This window comes from Homalodisca vitripennis, chromosome 3 (assembly GCF_021130785.1).
Source record: "Homalodisca vitripennis isolate AUS2020 chromosome 3, UT_GWSS_2.1, whole genome shotgun sequence".
In the NCBI taxonomy this organism is placed as follows: domain Eukaryota; kingdom Metazoa; phylum Arthropoda; class Insecta; order Hemiptera; family Cicadellidae; genus Homalodisca; species Homalodisca vitripennis.
The window spans coordinates 115,376,941-115,395,045 of NC_060209.1; the positions used below are offsets into that span (position 1 = coordinate 115,376,941).

Below are 18,105 nucleotides of genomic sequence, written 5' to 3' on the forward strand. Positions count from 1 at the left end.
TTTTAGAATACCTAGTCCGTATAGAAGAGAAAGAGCAGAGAGTTCACAGATAAGCCTTAGTCTTATTTTACTCATACCTCAGCTGTGGCTGACGTACTATTCTACCCCTTCTTCTCACCTGAACTATAAGAAATTCGGGTTTGATTTAAACGACCCAATGTCTATGTCTCGAATATGTTAAATTAAACATTTTTATCTTTCAGGCTTTTTTGGTCAAGCATTAACGGCATCTAATGGACGTTTCAAAAACACAATAGTTTCTTTGAGACATTCCATAATCTCTATAAGTTCATAGATCTCCTAAAGATTGCATTAGCATATTATGGACAAGGCGTTAACAGATATTGCCAAAGCTAGATAAAGTAAACCTATATAACGTATCGAAGGAGCCAGGACCCGAGAGAACGCAATGAACAGTAGCGCACAGACGGACAGACAGACAGACAGACGGGTGGACTGTCCCTTTGACCTTTTGGCCACAAAATCGATGGGGTTCTTCTTTGGATCCAGAGGAAGGCCCTGCTATATCCTTAATAAAGCACTTTAGAAGTGACGTAACAATACCATGCTCATTGGTAGCTCTGATTTATTCTTGGCAACTGGTTTGATGGCAGTGGAAGGTACAAATAATTACTATGTTACGTGTAAAATATTCATCAGAGTAGAAATTAATAAATAAGTTAGGATGTATTAATCCACCTAAGAAGTTTCATACAAAATGTGGATTTATAGTAATAGGAGGTATAGTAGTAGTTTAATACCGGGTTATAGTAACATATGGGGTTAACTAAATGATTGAACCGTAAGTTTATTTGAAGTATGTAGATGAGGTAATGTAATTTATTACAATTTTTAAGAAACTTTCTTCTAAATTATTCTAGTAATACACCAATAAATAAAGTTGATCCCAAAAACATATTGTTAGACAAACAACGCACTGAAATTTCTTCAGAAGCTGCAAGACGATAGAAGTGTCCATTGAACCTATCATCCAGAACGTTGTTAATATCAAAATCTCAGATGGTACCTGGTCGCAATATTCATGTATGCGTCCTATGAATTAATTATTTGGAATTGAATAAGTTTTCTGGAATATTTTCCTACAGAAGACATTCATGATTGGTGATTGGTGATAGCTGCAACCCATATGTTCAATGATTTGCAAAAAGCGTAATCATGTATACTAACATTTAATAAAGAAGCCTTATCAAATATCCCTCCCTATCTTTAAGTTCCAATCTCCAACATTATAATCCCAGATTAATGACGATTTCCTCTGATAAACACAAGACTGTAATAGATATATTAGGCTGTAATGGCTACTAATGACATACAAAAGTCCAATCAATGGTCTTACTTATATTTCATCCAGCCCACCAATTTTGAAGTTTGGCTATTTTTCATCGTATAAATACTTTTCGTAGGTCGAAGATGCACAAAGAAAGGTTAGATTTTTAAAGTACTGTAGCAGTGTGGGCTGGTAAAACGATTTCCCATGTTCCTTTTAGTTGGGTACCGAGACCATATCGTAATACCTAGTATATAATTTTAATTCTGTACTTATTATTTTTACGTATGAATTTAATGTTAGTATTGATACCTCAGGTAAAGTATATATTTTACCAGTAGGTTGAGTAACGGCACCCTCTACTGGTATAAATTCCGGGCACACTGGAGATACATTGCCACTACACGTTGTACAGGTTTACAAATACTGTAGGCCTAAATAATTCATTACATATTGATACTAGTATAATTCCAGGTAGCATTGCTGTATATGGTGCACAAACAAGTAACATCAATAATATGGAAATACCCAACCGTTATCTAATCTATGTATACAGATAATAGTAGTTAATTAAAGTATAATACTAGTATATTTCCAGGTGGCTGCGGTATGTGTGGTGCACAAACCACTAACGTTTATAGTCCTAAACTATTCGGTGTCCTCGTTTACAGCGAATAGTAATTATTTGGAGATTAATACTTGTATATTTTCAGGTGGCTTTACTGTATGTGGCGCGCGAACCAGTAACGTCTGTGATTCTGGACTACCCGGTGTCCTAGTTTACAGCGAATAGTAATTATTTAGATGTTAATACTTGTATATTTCCAGGTGGCTTTGCTGTATGTGGCGCGCGAACCAGTAACGTCTGTGATTCTGGACTACCCGGTGTCCTCGTTTACAGCGAATAGTAATCATTTAGAGGTTAATACTTGTATATTTCCAGGTGGCTTTGCTGTATGTGACGCGCGAACCAGTAACGTCTGTGATTCTGGACTACCCGGTGTCCTCGTTTACAGCGAATAGTAATCATTTAGAGGTTAATACTTGTATATTTCCAGGTGGCTTTGCTGTATGTGACGCGCGAACCAGTAACGTCTGTGATTCTGGACTACCCGGTGTCCTCGTTTACAGCGAATAGTAATCATTTAGAGGTTAATACTTGTATATTTCCAGGTGGCTTTGCTGTATGTGACGCGCGAACCAGTAACGTCTGTCATTTTGGACTACCCGGTGTCAGGATGTATTCTCATCTCCATGACATCTGCAGTAATACTCTGTCTGTTACCGTCTGTCTTATCAGGACATGTTGATACGATTGTTGTTATAACATTCATGTTGGTTATCGGATACCTAAATATGGTGTCTTGGTTCTGGGTCGTGTCTACGCAATATGTATCCATAGCTGCAAATCACCTGAAAGATAGTGTATTAATGGTGAGTCATTATGTTTTTATTATTCTTATTGAACTATTTTTTGAAATAAGTAACAAAACAAATTCATGTAGGTACTAAATTTTTATAAATAGGCTTATTTAATTTGATGGTTACAATCATCTCTTTACATATTTTACAATACAACAACAGTGTAACAACGCTATTATTTTGTACATCCTTTTGACTTCCATCCTTGTGCAATTTATTACTTTACTAATAAAAACGTCCTTTTCGGAATGTTACATACAGTACAAAGCAAACGTCCCATTTCCCCGTAAAGGATAAAAACAAACTAGGCTACAATATGTATTGTCGTAAATTTATTTGTATTATTTAAGGTCTTCATTCATTATATAAAAATTATATTATTAATACTGTTGAAGTATGATAATGTGTGAAGTCTTAAATTTAATATTAAAGCTTTTTTAATTTAATATTAATTGTGTCAGCAATTAACACTCCCTTAGACTCTTACACCTCTGAAGTAGTAGTCTTAAACTCAACTTCCTCCTAAATCAAGGTGATATCCGCCGGAAGTATGTTATAAACGAGGGACCAGCCGATTGCGGAAGAGATTGGTCCATCGCCAGCCTTGACCCTATATAATTATTATATACTCGTATGATTGAGAAAGATATGTGTGATTTAAGAACGGTAACAATGCACATTGAATATTTTGAAAAGAGGTTAAGTAAGGGATGGAGGTATATTTGGTTATCGATCAATATTGTTTCGTTTCAGAATGTGCCCATAATTTATTGAAATAGCTTAATATATTTCATTTTTTTAATGCTATATATATGTTTTTTAATTCGCTCTAACTGGCGATGTTGAGGCGATGGAGAATATTGCCAGCACACAGAAGCTGAGGAGTCATCGTGCATTATGGTTGGAGCTGCACTCGTTCAGCACGGCGCTGTCAGAGGGCATGGGAGACACCATGCGAGCCTGGGAGACCATCATGGTCTTCTCGTTCGTGCTGAGCCTCTACAATTGGGCCATCTGTATCCACAGTAACCAGCCCATCCTCCAGTCTTCTAGTGCGTTTATGACGGCTGTTCACTCTGGGTTACACACACTCCTGCTCCACAACACAACCCACGTTGCTGACTACAAGGTTCAGTCACGGTATTGTCTGTTGTTACACTACCGAACAATTGGTCAGAAATCAGCGATTATCTTAAGACTCTTTGTTTGAAGTTTGTTTTTGACGATGGAAGGGTTGTGAAGGAAATTTGCCATAGTTCAATAATACAAATAATCCTTAACGCTACGTTTTGAGATCTCCAATCTGATCTCTTCTTTGGGTACACAACTAACCTAACACATATATACAAATTAGGTTAAAATAAACAAATCATGCCAGAACGTTGTGACACGCTTAAGACAGGAAATACAACCACCATGTTGTGTGTCAAGCTCACTAACTCTAAAACATGCTTTTAATACAAAACTAAACACATCACTAATTATTAAAACTGAACTACAGAATATAGGTTACAAATTGTTTAACTATCTTTCCTAATATATATATATATATATATATATATATATATATATATATATATATTTCTTGTGTGCATTTGTATGTCACTGAACTCCTCCTAAACGACTGGACCGATTCGCAGTGACAAACAAATATGAACTGATACTTAACAGCTCTTGACACTTTCAGCTCAAGGTCATCAAATAGGCAGAGACATCTGTTTATATTTAAATTTGAAAAAATATGAAATTATTGTAAAGTGCTTGATCAGTAGTGTAATGCAGATAGCAAAAATACTATCTAATTTTAAGACTATTATTTTCTACTTCTCAATTCAAATTGCACCAATGATTAATAAAGCATCTAATTCAACGGATATAATCGCACATGAAAAGCACATGAGTTAATAGAATCTGGTTAGCTCCCTTGACATTGTGTATGGCATTTTTTTACTGTAGTTAAAGAAAAGCAAATGTTAACATATTCTTCCCCTTATACCAGAAGCATAGGCCCTTATACATATTTCTTGATCAGTGAAAACATCAAAATCACTTCAGCACTAGATATTTCTAAGTTGGATTCCAAAACCAACATATGTAATCATTTTATTTGTAAGTGGAACTGCATAGTTCAATTGTGGAACCGTAAATAAATTAGACCGGGAGTGAATTTTAACGACCGGAACAGGCTCGTATTGACCGCAGAAATTTTTTGGTTGTACGATATACTTTCGTCTTTGGTAAAAAAATGTAACTATAAATAACACTTGAAATGTTTTAGACCGGAGGTAGATTACAAGTGCTGATAGTAAACGCTTTTTGACCCAATGAGATCTTGAAAACCAACATATGATATGTATACATTTTATAGATCAAGTAAATAAATTAGACCGGAAGTAAATTTATTCAGACTGACCTGACTCTTTTTGACCGCAGAACGTTTACGTAGTACCAAGTTATATATTTTCTTCATCAGGACAAAGAGGCAAACTATAACTGTCACTTAAACAATTTTTGATCGAAATTAAATTAAACAGAGCCGAAAGAAGAGGCTTTATGACCGAAGTTACTTTCCGTTGTTATATATTTTCTTGATCGGAGCAGAAGGCAAACTCTGCAATGGTATTGGAAATAAGAAAGTGAATTTAATTAAGGAGACGGAACTTGATTTTTTATAACCAAATTAGTTTATCGAGACTTATCTATGTAAAGGAAGTGTCCTGAATTATGTATCAACGAAGAAGGAATGACTTTTCTCTACGACATCAGGGCTAGTGATCAAGTTGTGAAAATTTCCATAAGAAATGCATTGCAGCAAATACATTTTATTTATTAAAGTGCCTGTCATAAAGTAATCAACTGTTCTATGTAAACATTATAATATTACAACACAATCATATGTTAAATTAATTTAAGTACAATTTGAAAAATATTGCTATTTATAGTCTTGAAAGCATAGAGTAAGCATAAAAGTAACATGGATACCAACATAATATATTTATATATACTAGCGGGCCCGGCGCGCTTTGCTGCGCATTTCAATAATTTTTTGCAAAAGTTGCCCGCGGCTTCGCACGCAATTTCCCGTTGAAAACAGTACACTATATTCACTTATTCTTTTTCTATCACATTCTAAACATTGCTGAGATAATTGATAGTCGTTCCATCGTGAGCCTCTTGGGCGTATTATGAAGGTATGTACCATATTCCTGCCTCTATCTAGCTGTTACCCCACGGCTTCGCACGCAATCTTAAGAACCGAAGTCCTTATATTACTTAGTAAATTTTTTTTTTACTATAATAAATTTTAGATTAAATTAGTTATATCTCCGATGCCACGATTGAGCTTGCTTTGTTGTCTCGATCGAGAGAATATGTGAACCGCTAACTGCAGAAAAGGCATCAAGTCCAAATTAACGGGTTTTCCGTTTTTTCCTTCAAAGTTGTTGTTAGGTTTAAGACTCGTCGTTTACAGCAGAAAGGAAACATGTCCGCGCATTGCTATTGCAATGGCGACGTCTCGAATAACCTATTTACTGCAGAAAGGGAAAACTAGTCCTGGACTTGTTCCCCTTCTGCAGTAACCAGCTGGCTGTCAGCGCTCGCGTGGCAGACGCGATAACTAAACGTTCAGTCAGCTGAGTCGCGTCAAACAACGATCATAGTGCTTTGTTTATTCATAACATTATTTAGTGCGGTCTCACATGATTACTTAATGCCTCATCATTGAAATAAAATGAGTAGTTCAGAAGAAGAAGGACAGTCGAATAAAAGAAGGAAGGGTTGTAAAGAATGAAGAAAAGTACAGAAGAAATGTGATTAAAAAGTCTAAGGTAGAGGGCAAAGAGCATGTAAACTGGAAAGGCATAAAACTGTACCTGCAAAAAAATCCAGGCTCCAATGTTTGCAGGTAAATATAGTTTTGTTCAATAGTTTATTTTTTGCATACAAGTGTTTGGTTGATACATCTCTTCACTTCTAGTTTTATTTTAAAATTAGCCTAGTGGTCTTGAACGATAAACCTAATCATTACATCAAATTGGCCCGACGGTAACATAACCTCAAAATATGGTAGGCCTAGGCCTATTATATTTTTGACACATTCATCATAATATTATACTCTTGTTATTAAGCCTGTTATTGTTTTCAGCTGCAAGTCCAACTGCCTTCAAAAGCTTTTCGGAGGGAGATATGATAGAAATATTTTCAAAACTACATAATATGACAACCAAAGTAGAACAGGACATTTTCATCCAATCTCTAATGGAAGTTAGTCCTGTTGAAAGAGAAAGATCCAGGCCTGGGTCATCATCTGAAAAGCCGAAAGCTTTTAGTGTAAGCTATTCCATTCTACACAATGGCAAACGCACCAAGGTATGTAAAAATGGATTTATGACAACTTATGGATACACTCCTAAACAGTGTTACCGTTTATCTCATTTGTTGCAAAGTAAATGAAATCCCAACTGACAACAGAGGAAAGAACGTTTCAGGAAATGCAATACCCGGGTCTGTCCTGACTCGATTAAGGGCCCATGTTGAATCATTCCCAACAAAAACCCATCACTATACAGGCAAAGATAAACAGTACTTCTCAGCAAACTTGAATTTGAAAATTATGTATGATATGTTCATAAAAAAAAACCAAAACTTTCTTACAACAACTTTGGGAAGTGAAAAAAAGGCTCTCATACAAGTTCTTTTGGACTTATTTTAATGAAAAACTACCCTGACATTGGTTTTGACCGACCAGTTAAAGATGCTTGTGTAACTTGCGAGGAACTAACCTTGAAATAAAAAGTCCTTTTTTAAACGAGAATGCCAAGCGAGTAGCTGTCGCCGAGTTAATGGTACACAAACGTAGAGCTAAAAAATTTTATGCCTCGTTGCAAGAAACAACGGAAAAGTGCAAAAATGAGTTGACTAGTGTTGGGATCTGTATTGATTTTATGGCTAACGTATCTCTACCTTGCATTCCTGTACAAGACACCTATTACTTCCGGCAGCTCACTGTTAACGTCTTTGGTGTGCATAATCTTTCAACAGGTGAATGTACAACTGTTATCTATCACGAGGGTAATGGAGGTAAGGGAGCTAACGAAGTTTTGTACAATATTGGACTGGTACATCAAACACAAAATTGATAATGATGTAAAAAAACTTTATTTGTTTGGGGACCAAACTGTTCAGGACAGAACAAAAACCACACCCTGGTAAGAATGATGATGTATTTATGTGAAATAAAACGGTTTGATGAAGTAAAACTAGTGTTTCCAGTCCGGAGGCCACTCGTTTATGCCGAATGATAGAGATTTTGGGATAGTAAGAAGAAAATTGGGAAGAGAAGAAAGATACTATGATTTAGCTGAAGTCGAAGCTCTTATTCTTGGTTCATCGAAAATCGCTGGTAAATTCTCTGTCATCAAAATGAACTTTGACGATTTTATTGACTTCACTGCCATGGTGGCCAGAGTTTTACAAAAAGACCAGCTTAAGTGACGATTCCTATGGTAGAGATGTACCGAAAAGACAAAAAATAACATTTTCAATATCAAAATACAGGGTAATGTCTTTTTCATCTGAGACGCCTCACACGGGTGCAGTGTGACATGAACATTACCGGCTTGGCAACGGATTCCTTCAGATTGAGGAATGCAGAGATGCCGATCAGGGCTCCAACAAAAAAAGCCTATGCTACGGTACTTCGATCAACATTAAAAAATGGAAGATCTGGAAAAAAACAAAAAAATACATTCCAGAAGAAAAATTTGACTTTTGGGACCAAATCCTGTCATGGCCTACCACATCAACCGCTGACGATGACTTAAATATTGTAGTGTAAAAATATTTTCTTTGTTATACAACGTGTTCCTAGATATAAGATATTTTTTATCATTAAAATAAATGTATCTAACAAAATGATTTGTATAATGATTTTTCCCCATGATTTGTAAAAATTGTAAAATAGTTTTACCGCAGAAAGGAAACCATGTCCTATGTAAAAAAAAATTAATAATCAGCTCTTTAAAAATATTTGATTGACTCAATTTCAAAATATGATCTTTAAAAGGTCAGTCATATAGAATAAAAAATAAATATTTAAATATATGTATGTACATATGGATTTATAAGGTTTTTTGTCGCTCCTGAAAAGTTGGTTAATTTGGACTTGATGCCGTTCTGCAGTTAGCGGTTCATGTACACACGGAGTTTTGAGAACCATACTTCTGTCCAAAAAAAAACAACTAAGGTTGATTTTATAACATTCTTTATATTTGTAGCCAACGTAAGATAGTAATAATTATGATATCTGCATTGCTCTTCTTTGATCAAGCAAATGAGCATGGTTTATATTAAATAAATATTGCAGTTAAAGGTGAATTTTTACGTCAAATTTGAATTGTATTATCTGGATAGTAAAGTCTATGTTTAACAGTGATTGCAGAAACAGTTTAAACAAAATTTGTCGTTTCTCTTAAGCTTACTCTATGGCTTTAAAACTATAAGTGTAATATATGTTTACAAAGGACAGCTGATTAAAAATTTGAAAAGACGTTAACATATGTTTGCTGCAATGCATTTCTTATGGGTATTTCTGTAACCAGTGGGGCGGAATCCTGAATCGGGAAAGGGGATGGGCATAGCTTATAAACCTTCTCCGTGGAAAAATACATATACGTACAAATTTTCATCATGATCGGTCCAATAGTTCACGATTCCATAAAGGACAAACATACAAACATTCATTTTTATATATATAGATATATATATATATATATATATATATATATATATATATATATATATAAAAGCTTAATAAGCTTAATTTCCATTCCTAAACTGCACAGAATGCTGTATATCATAATGCACTATATCACCATTACTATGCATTTTATCATTAATTGCAATTGTCTTCGGTTTAAGGATTCCTCTACACTGGCCTAAAATAGTCCAATTGTTAGTCAAATCGTCGGAGCAATTTAATAAATTATCATGGAATTTTGGATGGAAATTCGAATAAAAACTGATTCACTCTACGACTTAGGGTCCAAAAACAATATTTTTCTAAAACTTAAATCTAAAATGGATCAGGAGATTGGAATAGCTTTGAGTGACTGTCAGTTATCTCGGGAGCGTTTTAAATGTCATAGAAAAATCATACGTGAATATAGTATCCTGTTTAGAAGCCGCGGGTAACTGCTAGTATATAACCCGTAACTGCTATGATATATATACATATATATGTATATATATCGTATGGTGTATTTCTTGTGCAAACTTATCTCAATAAAGTTTTTTAACAAATCATAAACCATTTACACAAATTATTTATACAATATTACAAGTTAAATATTGAAGTGTATCAATGTATCCTCAGTTTCTATGTTTTGACAGAATAGTGAGTCGCTTCACAATTTATTTCCTCTTTGCACAACTAGCCTCTGGAATAAATGGTGAAATTAATTAATCGGACAGGTGGTTTCTATTGAAATCTATCACTAATATGGCAATAAACCTTTTTTCTCTTCACCAATTTTATTTTTAAATCCAAATGCCTTATGTACTCTTTAAGATTCTATCGTTTGTTTTCTTCTTTCAATTATAGACATTTAATTGTATTATTTTCTTAATAAACAACGTATTAATAAAAAGTGCTTTAATTTTTTGCTACTTATGCTTTTGCTTCTGTAACGTACAACGAAACCTCAATATTTAACTTAACAAAATTCCGGTCGGTGAAAGTGGCACAAGCCCACAAATATCACTGTTGGTCACAAGAACGACTGAACTTCTCTTTTCGAGTTCCAAAACCCGACCGGAATTATGAAATTCTAATCGAAACTAATTCAATCTAATTGAATTGACCTACCAAATTGTTATACAAATTTTCCATTTTAGCACCTTCCACTGTATAGACAGCACATAATTAGTACAAAGACTGAACGAATGGTATATTATCGCAGGTCACGAACGTCATTGTACTTTTTATTTACACAGAAAATAATTCTATTACAATATACATAACAACCATTACCAAAGTGTTTGAAGTTACAATATTTGTATCATTGTATCACAGTAAACGGTTGCATACGACGCGGTAGAGAGATAGTGAAACTTTCTCCCCGCACACACTACTCAACTTATCATCTACACACGCTCAACACTCCAAACAATGGACGACGCTTATCACATGTTTGAATGACTTTTGATAGGCTTCATCCACGAGGCGAATGGGAGAAATTTATTTTCCGGAAATCCGACTCTCTATACCTGAACACGTCTGATTTAGACTTATTATAAAGTTTATCTTTCCCAAGTTAGAAGTTGAGGGTTGATTAAGCTGTAATATATATATATATATATATATATATATATATATATATATATATATATATATATTTAAATATATACAGGGTGTTTGAAAAGTATGGGTACGGCTTAATATTTTAAAAACCATAGGAGATAACATCTATAAACTTTGCACAGTGTCATATGGCTATGTAAACTATTTTTTCTTGGTATTACCATGACATACCAACCATGGGGGAACGGCCCACAGAGGAAAACATGGAAATCTTAAATTGAAGCATGGGTCGAGTGATACCTCATTTGAAAGAGCTCACTTAGTAGAGTTGAATTCCGCAAACCGCATCTCAAAAGGTTTATCCAATCAGAAATGGGGGGTTGTTTTAGGTACACATTGTGAAGTACATTATGCGCTGCCATTTCTGACTGGATCGTCGTATTCTGATGCGGTTGGCGGCGTTTCACTCTACTAACCAATGTGTTTGCACTGACTTTTTTTAATTAGCAAATTATGTCATAAATTTATAACACAATAAATAAAACTAAAAACATCGGTATTTATTGTGTTTTATTTATTGTGTTATAAATTTACGACATAATTTGCTAATTAAAAAAATTCAGTGCAGACACATTGGTTAGTAGAGTGAAACGCCGCCAACCGCATCAGAATACGACGATCCAGTCAGAAATGGCAGCGCATAGTGTACTTCACAATGTGTACCTAAAACAACCCCCCATTTCTGATTGGATAAACCTTTTGAGATGCGGTTTGCGGAATTCAACTCTACTAAGTGAGCTCTTTCAAATGAGGTATCACTCGACCCATGCTTCAATTTAAGATTTCCATGTTTTCCTCTGTGGGCCGTCCCCCCATGGTTGGCAATGTCATGGTAATAGCAAGGAAAAATAGTTTACATAGCCATATAACACTGTGCAAAGTTTATAGATGTTATCTCCTATGGTTTTTAAAATATTAAGCCATACCCATACTTTTCAAACACCCTGTATAAATACAGGGTGTCTCTCATAGCACCTAACTGTCGTAACTTTAGTGAAATGATTTTATTGTCACAACTACTTTGTTCCAGACACAACAGGTAGCATATTTACTGTTACACATAAATTATTGTTGTACATGAACAGCTATAACTAGCAACATTTTTAACTCATACGATTTATATTTACAGGTTGGACGTGGATTCGCACTAGGAATATTATCATGCCGCTTTCAGAAGTTCTCGGATGAGCAACTGAATGAGGTAATGTGTTTACTAGGGGTAATATAATAATTTTAGTACTACAATTGAAATACAGTTTGTAATACACTTGGGAACACTCTTTATGGTCCACTCCAGTGACGTTTTTTTTAATTCATGCTTTCTATAAATAATGAAAGGATTCCACTAGTGACGTAATCAGTCCACTGAGCATGTATTGTTTGTTGGTAAAGTCAGTTGTTGGAGACCAACCTTGTTGCCACCCTACAGTTTCGCGCGATGCGGGACAGAACCAATACGCCTGTTAATATTGTTTTATACGTACTTTAAATCTTATCATTCTGAGATAATGGAATATGAAACTTAGCTTCTGATTAATGTGGTATCTATTGTCTGTCGTTTGATAGCGATAAATAACGTTAGTAATTCTTTTGATCTATAAATATATTATCATATAATCATGACAGCACACAAGTGTAAAAACTACTAAATATCGAATCTTTTCAAACTTTTCCATGTTTTGGTTAATTAAAACTAGATACATGTCTTACACAAAAACATATTACTAAGTTGGAACTCACTTCTCTACAGCACTTCTATACTCACACAAATAATGTGATTAAATATTATATATTTCATGTGAATAACTGTCATGTATTTAACATGTTGCATATATTGTTACACAAAAATGTATCACTAAGTTGGAACTCACTTCTCTACAGCACTTCTATACTCACACAAATCTGATTAAATATTATATATTTCATGTGAATAACTGTCATTTATTTAACATGTTGCATATATTGTTAACATGTCAACAATAGTTCTTCATTGTTGACTTTCAGGTAGAGCTTCTACTTCTGGCAATAGAAACCTCCAGCAACCGGTTCTTGCTCAAGGGAATGATAGATTTTAAACGCCCCTTGTTAGTAACTGTAAGTAGACTCTTGTTACTGAAAAACCTTTTATACTTCAAATAATAAGTTTTAGATAAAATCTCGGTCCGAGCAGATTTATTTTGGATAAATGACGTGAACGATGTTCACCAGCTTTCACGAAATAATTAATTGTTTTTAAATGTGTATTCATATTGCACACTATACTGTAACTCCACTTTTAGTAAAACTGAACATTCCATTTGTAACAATGTTCAATTCACAGTTGTCTTACAATAGTATCTATGTTGATGTTAAATATAAATTATAGAATTAAAACATAATTCAAAATTTGTATAAAATAGTAAGCAAAATATACACTTGGTTATTTCAATGTATGAAGTACAAAAATTACTTTAGCTCTTTAGTTTTATTTTTAAGTCTTTTATTAGATCAAATATCATATTGCAAATAGAGTTAGTGTTGTAAAATTTGATCTTGGTTAAATGTGATAGGTGGCGCAATCGGGGTTTTCTTTGATTAGTATTTTTACATTTTAGCCAGAATATAAGGTAACTTCTCCAAAGACAACGAAATTAGGAAAAATTATTGATAATTCTTTAAGGAATTTAAGTAAGACTAATTCCCAATTTTGTAAAAAATGGGCCCAAAAACATTATCATTTTTTACTGTATGAATACTGCATGGACACCTACACACATTGCACATTGCATGTTACACAATACATTGAGTGACATGTTCTTAAATGGTTTTATGGCTTAAGTAAATGAAATATTTTAATTAAATATAATTTAAAAATTAGATCAAACCTTACTTAAAGAGACTGCGTTGTTTCCTTCAGTGGTCTTTTTATACATAATGTCAAAATGTCGTAAGTTACTTTCATCCGTTTTTATGGGCCTCATTACAAGATGTATCTAAACTCTGCGATAAATCCTTAAATTTCTCGTGGAATTATCATCAAACTAGATTTAACTTAATAATGACTCTTAATACAGATTTTACAGGATAATTAGAAAAGTGTTGAAGATTCTGTAACAGAATTCGCACAGCTGTAACTGCAATAAACTATGAATATTGAAAACAAAATTTTATTTTCCACTTCATAGAAAACTTCAACTTATTGAAAATGTAGATTTTTTAACTGGCATATTTATTAGACAACAGACGCAATATTTACAGCTATAATTTGAAGTATGGTCGATTATTATAATTTTTATACAATTTCTAAATTATACCATATTCTATATATTATCTGCTTTTACATTCCAAATCACATTTAACTTGGGATTATTTTTAACTCGAATTTAAAATACATTAAATTGTTTAACTCACTAGCTTTGGGTTTGTGAAAGACAAGGATATCTATGTATGTTGTCTTCTTAGACTTAAAGTTTTTTATTTTTAGAAACCTTTCAGAATAATGCGATGTAACTGTAGTCTGTGACTGTTGCAGATTATGGAGAGTACAATCACTATTCTCGTGGTTCTCATTCAATTCAAGGTCTTTGTGTAATATCACTAAGAATATTAAATTATATTACATTAGATTAAAAAGAAGAATAAAGGAATCTTAGTTCTTAAAGCTTCTATCTAAGATTACTGTGCACCTCAAGATCCGCTAGTAAAGCTTGCCTACATCTGTAATATTCAACAAGATCCAAGAGTTTTAGCTCAGTGATGGCGTCGAGAATTCATCACCTGTCTATGACTTTCCAAACAGGGTTCTTTTTAACCTAAAGCCTCTCACAATCGTAAATAATGTTTTTAGAAGTCTCCTCCGACTGGTTACACAGTCTACACCTACGATCTTTTCAGTAGTGAGGCATTAGGTGTGGAAGTATTTCCTGAATTTACTGTCAAAAGGTCTTTGTTTAGCTTTACCAGGCAGTTCGAGAACTTGACATTAGTGGCTCTAATGAATTTCTTGCCAATGGTTGTCAAAAAAAAATCTCTGCAACCGATGACAGTACTGAACCATTTCTTTGCCTTGGTAATCAGTTGCCTTGATTATACCACAAACAGGTTCAGCCCCATGAAAGTGCTTCTTTAGGCCATTTGTGGCCAGTTCGTCAGCGAGTTCATTGTCCCTAAAACCGGCATGTCCAGGAACTTAACTAAGATGTACAAAATTGCGAGAAGAATATTAAATACTGTAATGCTTATTCATTTTCAACACAAGGAAGGTTTCTACGTGCATTTAGACTTAAAATTGTAGTTCAATGTAAATTTAACTATACAGGATTGAGATTATAAATGGCGTTTTATCAGTCTACCAATTGTTTTGTCATTACAAGGTATATTTCTGTTTGACTAAACATGCATCCAGTTATTAATGATGCGGAAAGTTGAATCGGATCTTAGACGCAATGGATACCCCCCAATTAGTAATACATAAGTACAAACGAACCAGAATAATCATTCCTGAGTCAGAAAAACAGAATAGTGATACATTTACCTTTATGTCAATCCCTTATGTGCCGGGATTATCGAAGCAATTAGAAGAGTAGGTAGAAAGTACAACATTAGATCCGCGTTTAAAACACACAATACTCTTAGACAAAGTCTTGTAAAAACTAAACTAAAAAATGGCACACAGGATCCCCAAAACTGTGTTTACACTATAAGATGTAGTTGAAATAGGAAATACATAGGGGAAACAAAAATGTTATTAAACGTAAGGATAAAGAACAAAAGAAAATACAAGAAAGGGTATAACAGAAAAGTCAAAAATTGCACACCATTGTTGGTCCGAAGACCATCATATGAATTGGGATAAAGTCAACATAATACATCTGGAACCCCATTTCTTTAAAAGGAAATTAATCGAGGACACATACATTAAACTGACAGACCAACTAATCAGTCAATCATCAGTCGAGATTACGCCGCTTTGGTTGCCAATTCTGAAAAATGAACTAAAAAGAAAACCAAAGTATCAAACAGATTAGATATTTGCAATAAACCAATGCGGAGTCTCGGTATAGTTGTCTGGCATTCAAAAGTTCATCTGGCATTAACCAATAATTATAAAGGTTCACTCCTTTTCCCCTCATTTTTTATTGCCAAATTGTTTCTGACGATTGCTATTTACTATTGGCCTTTCGTCAGTCGTATGTGGTTGGTCGGCAAATGCAGACATATTGTGACCCTTTATTTTATAGTTCAGACTTATAAATTAGTGTTGTGTTTTTTTAGTGCATGGTTTAGAGTTGGTGAAGTTTACACACAACATAATGGTTGTGATTCCTGACTTAGGCGTGTCACAACGCTCTGGTATGATTTATTTATTTTAACCTAGTTTGTAATTGTGTGTTAGGTTAGTTATTTACCTGAAGAAGAGATCAGATTGTAGATCTTGAAACGTAGTGTTGCTGACTTTTTGTATCACAGTACGATGGAAAATTCCGGATATAAATTGTGTTTTCTTCACAATCCTTCCATCCTCATAAACAAACTTCAAACAAACAAAAATAACGCTTACCCCTATCATGTTGCAACAAATTGATGAAACCAGCATTATAGTACCCACCGTTGACTCATAAGAAACATATTGAACCTTTTCTTCGTTAATTCACTACCACCGCATTCACATTACTTGTTTTTCAAAATGAAAATATAGACTCTATAATTTTGATATATTTTGGTTGGTAGGTCTCTGGTGCTACCGCAACCATTAGTGTCAGCCAGTTCAACTTTTCACAGTTTATAAACCTTTTCTTGGTAAAAACTAATGTTTTTTTTCTCGTGTGGCAATATTACAAACTAAATCAAACAGCGTTATGACTTCAAACGGATTTCCCAGAATGAAATAACTTCGACAATCATTAGTGATAACGAGACACCGAAGCGCTCTTCGAGAGATAGGCTAACATTGGGTAGATGACGATTCTACCTTATTTTAAATCTTTCACATATTCCGGGCCATTATAAATTTACTATAATTAGATGTGTCATAAGTAGGTATACAATTTGTGGAATAAGTATAAAGTTGTTAAGAAAATATCTGGATTTCACTAATCCCTTTTAAATTGTGAGAGTAGCATTTCCTAATGTATTATGAGTTACAAACCGTATTTCTGAGTAGACTGTTTACATAACTATAAATATAAAATGTTTCTAAATTTTCAATTGAATATAGTAGTACTTCATTCCATTGGATTACTCCGTCCTTCATAAAATGCACGACTACGAGTATTTAATGAGGTCCACTGTTTAAAACTCATCTCAGATAAATGACATATTATGTAATGCCTTCTAATATTTAATTTTTTACCCTCTAGAACATAAAGTAGGTAACTCATATTACACTTTTTGAATAAATTGTTTTTCATCATTTTGTTTTGTCACGTTATTTTCTCATTTTCTTTCTTTATTTTGATTTCACCGAAAATATAATTCCTAAATATTATTAATTTAATTTACTTTTTTACGTATATGAACTTAATTTTATTTGAAAAGTTGTCATGACTCTTTACTTAAGAAATGTTAGCCACACATTACTACTAGATGACAATAATAATAAACTAATGAAAATTGACAAATGTTATAAACTTCTGTTTTAAGTTACACCTGATTCATATACCTGCGGCCAATAATAAAGTAGCTATACTCCATGACTTTGTGGACACACTTTCATTGTCACAGATTCATTTTTGTTTTGGAATTACTCCTACGTTAGGTTTCATGTGGAATATGTGTACTGGAGTATCGATATAATAAAGAGTGCAGGCACTATTGTGATTCCTCCAAATTGCATTATACTCTTGTAATTCTTTTCCACACAAGTTCACTGACATGGTCCCCAGATCCCAAAACCAACCCCATTATGATATACAACGCGACTTGTGGAAGAATAACTGTCCCCACCCAAAAAGAACACAACATTTAAAACTTGGTACAAAAAATGGTCTTATAAATGTCTCGGCTAAGTTCGTCTCGTACACATATAAATCGGGGGAAATTTTAATGCGGTTTT

The 18,105-nt window shown here is 33.8% G+C and overlaps 1 protein-coding gene across 2 annotated transcripts in view; it reads left to right on the plus strand.

Annotated features, from left to right (window-relative positions):
* Positions 1–14,710, plus strand: part of LOC124357356 — a 38,264-nt gene extending 23,554 nt beyond the window's left edge. Inside the window, exons 3-7 of one of the 2 annotated variants that reach the window (XM_046809075.1) lie at positions 2,462–2,722; positions 3,558–3,839; positions 12,202–12,273; positions 13,077–13,166; positions 14,584–14,710. In XM_046809075.1, coding sequence (XP_046665031.1) covers positions 2,462–2,722; positions 3,558–3,839; positions 12,202–12,273; positions 13,077–13,166; positions 14,584–14,643 — 765 coding nt within the window. In that variant the 3' untranslated portion in view covers positions 14,644–14,710. Of the gene's footprint in view, positions 1–2,461; positions 2,723–3,557; positions 3,851–12,201; positions 12,274–13,076; positions 13,167–14,583 lie in introns of those variants that run through there. The other variant, XR_006921937.1, reaches the window with a different exon arrangement.
* Positions 14,711–18,105: the final 3,395 nt, after the last annotated feature.